This window comes from Stegostoma tigrinum, chromosome 29, assembly GCF_030684315.1.
Source record: "Stegostoma tigrinum isolate sSteTig4 chromosome 29, sSteTig4.hap1, whole genome shotgun sequence".
Classification (NCBI taxonomy): domain Eukaryota; kingdom Metazoa; phylum Chordata; class Chondrichthyes; order Orectolobiformes; family Stegostomatidae; genus Stegostoma; species Stegostoma tigrinum.
In genome coordinates this window covers 38049811-38059099 of record NC_081382.1, presented here as the reverse complement: position 1 = coordinate 38059099, position 9289 = coordinate 38049811, and the positions used below count along the sequence as shown (strand labels likewise).

Sequence of the window (9289 nt, the reverse complement as noted above, 5' to 3'; positions counted from 1 at the left end):
GCCCCTTTCAAATGATATGCTGCATCCATGGTTATTCACAATCTGTTGCAAAAGATTTTGAAAGGGAGTGATGTCCATGTGGCATTAAAGTGTCTTTAAGTAACACACTGGGACTCTATTTTCTAAAAAAGAGAAGGCTGAAGTTAACCTTCAGAGTGATGAAAGGGTTTGTTAAGGTAGATGCAGAGAACACGTTTGCACTCATGCGAGAGATCAGAACGAGGGATCGTGAATATAGCATAGCCACTAATAAGACCATAAGAGCTAGGAACAGGAGTAGGCTGTTTGGACTCTCAAGTCTGCTCTGTCGTTCAATTGGATCATGACTGATCTGAATTTCCTCATATCCACATTCCTACCCTTTTGCGTAACCCTTGATTTCTCAACTGATCAAGAATCTACTCAGCCTTAAATATATATAAGGACTCTGCCCCACAGTTCTCTGTAGTAAGGAGTTCCAAAATCACACAACACTATCAGAGAAGAAATTTCTCCTCATCTTAGTTTAAATTGGCACCCCTTTATTCTGAGACTATAACCTCTGGTCCAAGACTCTCCCATGAGAGGAAACATCCTCTCAGCATTTATCTTGTCAAGCCCCTTAAGAATCATATGAGATCACCTCTCATTTTTCTAAAGTCCAATAACTAGAGTCCCTTCATGTTTAGCGTTTGCTCATAAGACAATCCCTCATGCGAGGGATTATCCTAGTGAACTGCCTCCAATGAAATGATAACTTTTCTTAAATAAAGGAACTAAAAGCTGCTCACAGTGCTCCAGATGTGGTCTCACGAGCACTTTATACAGTTGTAGTAAGGCTTCCATACTCTTATTCTCCAACCCTCTGGAAATAAGGACCAACCTTCCTGATTAGTTGCTGCACCTTGTTGCTTGCTTTCTGTGTTTCATGCACAGGTCTCTTTGATGTTGCAGCTTTCTGCAGCTTCTCACCATTTAAATAATATTCTGTTCCTTTGTTCTCCCTTCTAAAATGAACAACTTCGCATCTTCCTTTATCATACTCCATGTGCCCACTTACTTAACCCGTCAATATCTCTCTGTAAACTGCATGTCTCCCTCTCATAGCCTGCCTTTCCTCCTATTTTAGTATTGTCTGCAAATTTGGCTATGGCACACTTGCTTCCTTCCTCCAGGTCATTAATATCTATTGTAAACAGATGTATTCCTAGCTCTGATCCCTGTGGAAATCCCTCTGGTCACAATTCATCAACTTGAAAAATAATCTGTTACTCCCACTCACTGTTTCCCACCCATTAGCTAGTTCTCTATCCATGTCAGTATACCATCTCCAGCACCGTGGGCCCTATCTTATCACTTAACCTTCTGTGAGGCACCTTGTTCAATGCCTTCTAGAAGTCCCAAAACAACTTATCTACTGGTTCCCCTCTCTTCATTTTGGTTGAGAATTCCTCGAAAGTCTCTAATATGTTAGTCAGACATGCTTTCTTTTTCATGAAGCCAAGTTGATTCTGCTTGATTAGATTATGATTTTCTAAATGTTATGCTATTACTTCCTCAATAATTAATTCCAGTATTTTTCCAACAATAGATGTCAGGTTAATCAGCTGAGAGTTGTCAGCCTTTCGCTACTCTCCCTTTTTGAACAGGGGTGTCAATTTAGCAATTTTCCAATCATTTGGTACTTCTCCCAAATCCAGTGATTTTTTTTTGGAAAATTACAACCAATGCAACCATTATCTCTGTAGCTCCCTTTTTAGGATCCTAGGATGCAATAATACAACACAGGATTCAGAAGAAACTTAGTGGAAATTTGAGTGAATGCTATGGAATTACTATCACAAGATTTTTTTCCCATTGAAGTGAATAAAATATCATTTTAAAGAAAACTAAATAAATGCATGAAAGATAGAGGAATTGAACGTTGTGCTGATTGGATTAGACAAAGAAGGCTGGAAGGAAACTCATAATAAATAAATGCAATGCATGGGCTTTTTTTGTTTTTGTGATCTATCTAATTCCATGTATCGATGTAACAATTGAGTAGAAAAGTGATATTCAATGATACTGGGATGAGGAAGATACAGAGACTATCACTTTAAAGATCTTTCAGTCTTAGTGTTACTTTGAGCACAGTATGTGAGACCCAACTCTATCATTCAACCCATAGCTGGATTCTGGGGTCAATCAAGGCAGGAATTCGTGAAATTAAATGAATTCCTTCAGGAAGAATGAGAATCAGAGGGCTTTAATAACTCTTCCTGCAATCTTCATTGACTGGGTTCACATGCTGACCTCTCTGTTGCTCAGGAACACATTGAATTTGCTGGAACAGGAACGACGGAAGGTGGCTTGATCTAAACATTCCAGCGTCAAACTGTAAAGGAATAGTTTATTTATAGATCACAATTCTAAGCATTGCCCAAACACAATGAGCCTTTGATGGTTGTCTTTAGAGGGCCTGTTCTAATTGACTTCTTCCATCCTATGTAAACTTCAGTCCATCCAAAACTCTATTGTTGATATCCTAACTTGCACTATGCCCTGTTTGCCTGCTTCTTTTTAAGCAATATCTCCGACTTAAAGTACTTAACTCTATGTATAATTTCCTCCATATCTTTGTCTCTTCCTATCACTGAAGCCTATTGTATCCCATAACTCTCTGAGAATTCTGAGTTCATTTAATTGTGGCCTCTTGCACCTACCTAATTTTCATCATCTCACCTTTTACAATCATTTTGCCTGGACACCAAGTTCTACAATGCTTTCTCTAAATATCTCCACCCCTCTCTTGTACTTTAAGATGTTGCTTAAAATCTACACTTTTTACTAATTTTTTGATCACTTGTCCAAATATTAAGTTGCTTGCTGATAAGTGTTGCTTGATTGCACTTCTGTGAAGTGCCTTGGGAAGATTCACCATATTAAAGATGCTATAGAAATGTTCTCTTGTTGGGCACTCATCACCTCTTTAAATTCTCTGTTTTTAAAGAGCATTACAATTCATGAGAATCTTTTCCTTTCTACATGACAAGTGAAGTAGGCAGAAAATGGGTGTGTGTTTTTGTATAAACTGGCACCATTGCATGGTGAATTATTGATGTCAAATGGGCTGTTCTTGCGAGGACTGTGATCCAATTTGCCTTTCGGGATGATCTGTTCAAGACATATGCATGCTGATGGATTCTGACCTGGCGCACTTTTGACTACAACTGATGGCACTGCCACACGTTTAAAACGTATTCCACGCTGTCACCTCTTTGGGAAAAGACAATCGCCTATAAATAAGTGTGTTAGAACTGCAGATATGGTTGGTAGGCACCCTTTTGGGCAACATTGACTTCTGCTCACTCTATCATGTCTTCTTAAATGTGCCACAGTCCCACTCACCAACATAGGTGCATTCATGTGAGAGAAGTTGCCCAAGGTACTCAAATGAGCAGTTCATTTACTGGAGTCCACAATAACATCTCCTAAGAGGGAACAGCCTTGGTCAAAACAGGTTGAGTTGTTGCTGCCTCCTCATCCCACTGAAATCAGAAATAAATTGCTTTGAGGATTTAATAAACTCAAATAGCAGGGAAATATTACTGATCTCAGCTTCTGCACAGTTTGGTCTCCATGAGTATAAAAAAAATTGATACACAGGCTCCAGGGAAAAATAAAAAAAAAGACTCACAAGAATGTTACCAAAACAGAGCTCTCATGACTATCCAGCAAACTGGACCCTTTCTCAGAAAAAGGAATAATAGAATGAAAAGTCTTTTAAGTTGCAAACGAACTTAACAGGTTGGATTTAAAACACTTGTGGTGGAATCAGAAACTAGAGATCATTAATATTAGATTGTTGCTAATAAATCTCTAAAGAAATTTCAGAAGAGATGTCTTTACTTAGCAATTGGACAGACTGCTAGCATATGAAATAATTGGGATATTCAATGTATTTAGCAGGTGTTTTCCTAATATATAGATAACTGTGCAAAATACATGTCAAACGCATTGCCAACAGGTCAGGAATTGGTGAAGGCAGTTTGCTGGAAATAAATGTCACAGTTTCACTATTGCTATAATAGAAGTTATAAGGACATAAAGAAGAAAGGAGTGGAAAATTATGTTGGAAGGTTTCAATGAAATAGGATGTGAGCAGACTTGTGCACAACATTAACACTGCCACAGATTTGTTGGGCCAAATGGACTGTTTCTATTCTCTACATTTTATGCATTTCAATGCAATAAAAATGCAATTGATGAAAGTAATAGAATGGAATGGGAATTTGTTAAATTTGCACCTGTTTCTTTGTCATAATGATCATTAACTTAGAAAAATGGAAACAGGAGTAGGCTATTCAGCCCATCGCGTTTGCTCTAGCATTCAGTACAATCATGGTTGATCGAACATTTCAATAAACTCATCCCATCCCCACATCCCTGTAAATCACTAGGAATCATAAATCTATCCATCGCTACCTTAAACCTACTGAATGACTGAGCCTCCATAACTCTCTGTGGTAGAAAATTCCAAAGTTTGAAATTCTCTGAGTGAAAGAAATCCTCACCTCATCTTAAACTTTTTTTAAAATTGTGCCCGCACCCCTTTCCCCAGATCTAGACTCCACAAGTAGGGAAAACATCTTATCTGCATCTATCCTGCAAATCACTTTACGTATTCTGTACTTTTTTAAAAAATGCGATCATCCCTCATTTTGCAAAGTTCTAGAGAGTAAGGGTCCAGTTTGCCCAATGTCTCTTCATGGGACAATCCTGTCATTCCCAGGAACAACTCTGGTGATCATTTGTTCCTCTTCCTCTGTGACAATAATATCTTTCCCGAGCTAAGGAATCTAAACTCCACACGATACTTTATGCGCAAGAAGTGCAATCAAGCAACACTTATCAGCAAGCAACTTAATATTTGGACAGGTGATCAAAAAATTAGTCAAAAACGTAGATTCTAAGCAACATCTTAAAGTACAAGAGAGGGGTGGAGATATTTAGAGAAAGCATTATAGAACTTGGTGTCCAGGCAAAATGATTGTAAATGGTGAGATGATGAAAATTAGGTAGGCGCAAGAGGCCACAATTAAACGAACTCAGAATTCTAAGAGTTATGGGATACAATAGGCTTCAGTGATAGGAAGAGACAAAGATATGGAGGAAATTATACATAGAGTTAAGTACTTTAAGTCTAACCAAGCTCCTATAAAACTAAAGCAGGACTTCATGATTCCTATGTTCAAAATACTGCTGCAATAGAGACTAATATGCCATTAGCATTCCTAATAGGTTGCTGCAACTGCATGTTAACCTTCAGTGACTTATCCACAAGGACACCTATGTCTTTTTGTGCATCTACACTTTACAACCCCTTACCATTTGAGAAATACTTTGCACATCTGTTTCTCCTACCAAAATAGATAACCTCATATTTTCCACATTATATTGCACTGACCATGTCTTTCCCATTCACTGAATATATCCAAATTCTCCTGAAACCACTTTACATCTTCCTCACAATGCACATTGCCGCTTAGCTTCGTATAATTTTCAAATTTAGAAATATTACATTTGGTCCCCACCTACAAATCATTGATTTATATTATGAAAAGCAGGGACCCAAGTACTGATCCTTGCAGTATCTCACTAGTCACTGCTAACCACCTATTTATACTCTCTGGTGTCTGTCTGTCTGATAGCCAATCATTAATACATGCCATATGCTTGAAAGTTTCTGACCAGTATCCTGTGGAAGTTTTTATCAAAATCCTTCTGAAAATCTAAGTATACTATATCCATCAACTCTCCTTCATCAATTTTGTTGGTAACATCTTCAAACAACTCTAACAAGTTCATTAAACACAATTTCCCATTGCAAATCCATGTTGATTGTGCCAAACCAAATCATTATCAATTAGATTTTTTTTTCACATCCTTTATAATCAATGCTAGCATTTTATTGACTACTGTAGTCTATAGATCCCAGTTTTCTTTTTTTTTCTCCTTTCTTAAAACTGGGGTAACATTCGCTCCTTCCAGTATGCAGGATTTATTCCAAAAGTCTTTAGATTTTGGAATATAATCACCAATGCATCAACTGTCCATGCAGCCACCTCCTTTAACACTCTGGGAAGTAGACCATCATGTCCTGGGTGCCTATTAGTTTTCAGCCGCATTAATTTTTCCAGTATGATCTTTTTACTCATACTAATTTCCTTCAAGTGCTCATTCTCTCTAGCTATTTGGATCTACATTCTCCTGAGTCGACCTGTGATGAACCAATGCTTATTTTTAGTCAAATGTTTCCTTTTCATGTACCGATAGAAGCTTTTACGATCCATTTTTATGTTTTTGCTAGATTGTATTCATATTTTATTTTCCTATTCATTATCAGTTTCTTGGTCCTCCTTTGTTGTATTCTAAAACCCTCCCAATCCTTCGAATTACTATTATTTCTGGCAACTTTATAGGACTTTTCTTTTAATCTTATACAACCCTGAATTTTCTTCATTGACTGCAGTTGACTGATTTTTTAAGAATATGCAGTTGCTAGCGATCAGGTAATCGCTCTGTAAAGACTGCCTATATTCCTTTTAAAATATTTATCCAATTTGTTCTTCGTGCCTTCATAGCTTTCCTTATTCAAATTTAACACCCTTGCTTCTGAACAAACTATCCCCACTTTTAAATATAGTGTATAATTCTGTAATACCATCCCTATCTATAACTTCTGCTATAGCAACAGTTAGAGTGTGGTGATATTGCCTAATCATCATTTCCTGAACTGCCTGTATTGCATTTGTCAATGTATTTCAGAAACCAATTTGAACAAGGAATTGATTCAAGTAAGTAACTACAGCTTGTATTATACAGAGCTTTACCATATTAGTCATGTACAATGTTTGTATGATAATTACCCTGTCCTATGCAGCGTTATCAGCAAAATCTGATACTGAGCCACATGAAGAGATATTGAAACCAGTGATCAAAAGCTTGGTCAAAGTGGTAGGTTTTAAAGAGTGTTTCTCTACAAGGTGAAAAAGATGGAGAGTCCTGCAGACCGAGGGACAATGCAGGGAATGCTGTCAAGTCGGGGAGTGATTAAAATCAGGGACATAAAGCAATGCAGCAGGTTGCAGAAAATTGAGATGGGACAGGTGGAAGATATGCCCCGAGCAGCTGTTTAAACTGCCTGAAGTTGCTGGTCTTATTATCGCAGTTCAGATGTTGCCTATGGAATTGATGCCCCTGGTAAATACTCTGGTTACTTCCTCAATATGTAGCCAGCTGTCTGGAATAACTGAAAACGGTATGTGGAAATAGGGCTTGAACTGCTGAAGTTGCAACATGTACACAGTTGGGGTCCTCCCAGTGAGGTTTCTATTGCTATTCTAAGTCAGGTATTCATGTGCCTCAGGAACAAAAACCAAGTTGCTGGAAAACCTCAGCAAGTCTGGCAGCATCTGCGGAGAAGAAAACAGAGTTAACGTTTCCGGTCTGGTGACCCTTCCTCAGACCCTCCCTTATTTCTTGTGTCTCAATTGCACAATCTGCTCTGTTGTCCCAGCTTCTTTTAATATTTAGAGCCTCTGTATGCACTCGGCCACAGCCAAAGGAAGGAATTAGCACCTCTTTCTCAGTGCATGGGCACAATGCACTTTTGCTTTGCTAGGCATCCACTGGACCTCTCCTATTCCCTCCACACCGTCATTATACCAGTAACCACAGCAGCCATTTTGCCCATAATCGAGATCCTTATGATTAAGCTAGAAACGAACGGCTGGTTGGTTTTCAGAGGCTGTCGGTTTTGGTTGGGGGCTGTGGTGAGGAGGTGAAAGGCAGGTGTGTTTGCTGATGATGTTGGACAGGGCACCCTGAGCTGTTTCACTTTATGTCCATGGGACCTTTAAAAGCTGCCTCGCAGAAGGAGTGTGATTTAGCATCTCTGAAACACAGCATCTCTCACAAGGCAGCATGTTACTGTACTCAAGCATTAGCTTGATGACATGTACATGTATCCTGATCTGAAGCGTTTATCCGTCCATGGGACGTGGGCCCAGCATTTATTGCCCATCTCTAGTCACCCAGTAGAAGGTGGTTGGAGAGATAATAGGAACTGCAGATGCTGGAGAATCTGAGACAACAAAGTGTGGAGCTGGATGAACACAGCAGGCCTGATGAAGGGTCTAGGCCCGAAATGTCAGCTTTTGTGGTCCTAAGATGCTGCTTGGCCTGCTGTGTTCATCCAGCTCCACACTTTGTTATCTAGAAGGTGGGTGGAACTGTGTTCTTGAGCTGCTGCTGGCTAGCTGACCTAAATACATACACTCCACATGCTGACTATGTCTGTAAAGTCTTTTTCAACCGTTCCCCTGAATGATTGGCTGTGTCAATTAGTACATCAGATATTGAACAGCCTGTCCCACATCCCCATACACATAAATAAAGACGAAAAAAAAATTAATACTCATTATTTAGAAAGATACGATTAAATGTGCCAGATCTTGCTTTAACCTTGTGAGCCACGGTGCCAGAAGGTCTTAAAAATAAATCTAAGCTTTATTCATGACTGATAAGAGGGACCAAATGATTTTCAGGTCCCTCACACACCCACACATCCTCCAAATGCTGCAACCCAAACTTACCACCTTGTCCCTACCTGGTCAATTCCTCATAGTTTCCTGCTGTGTCACTTTCCAGGGAATACGGAGAGAAGGGAATAAAACAAGGTCGGCATGTCCCATTGAGTTACCACCCAGATACAGCAAAACAAACATTAAGTTTTTTTTTACTCTCTAAAAACTTCCCTCACCTCGTATTCGATGTACTGCTTCCTCCATTCCGGCGTTAAGTGCGCCGACAAATGTTGAGCAAATTTCATTGTTATGAAAAGCACCGAGAATTGCGGATTTTCCAAGGAAACATATCAGGAAGAGAGAATGGAAGAGGGGACAGTCAGAGCGTTGGAGCCTCTCCGCGTTTAAGCCATTGACGGATCCTGGGATAAAGGCGAATATATGCACATTTTCTGTACAATGATTAATTGTTGGGAGAAGTTCGGACGGATCACTGACACCTTTCTCTGGCGCCTAGGCAACAGCAACAGTTTCATCGCCCATCAATAAATAATTGAGTGCACCTCTGGCAGGAGGGAGGGACAGAGCCTACAGGAATCAGAGATGCAACTCTGCGCTGTATTGTTCTATTGTAAAAGCCAGACTTTATTACCCAACCCCTTTCACTGTTGCTTTCAACGCGGTTTCACATATTTATAAAATAATCTTAGCAATTTATGACAGAGAGGGCACGGAATTCA

The 9289-nt window shown here is 39.3% G+C and overlaps 1 protein-coding gene across 1 annotated transcript in view; it reads right to left on the bottom strand.

Annotated features, from left to right (window-relative positions):
- Nucleotides 1–8854, bottom strand: part of LOC125465466 (xenotropic and polytropic retrovirus receptor 1 homolog) — a 95048-nt gene extending 86194 nt beyond the window's left edge. Inside the window, exon 1 of the mRNA XM_048559049.2 lies at nt 8786–8854. Coding sequence (XP_048415006.1) covers nt 8786–8854 — 69 coding nt within the window. The remainder of the gene's footprint in view (nt 1–8785) is intronic.
- Between the last annotated feature and the right edge of the window lie 435 nt (nt 8855–9289).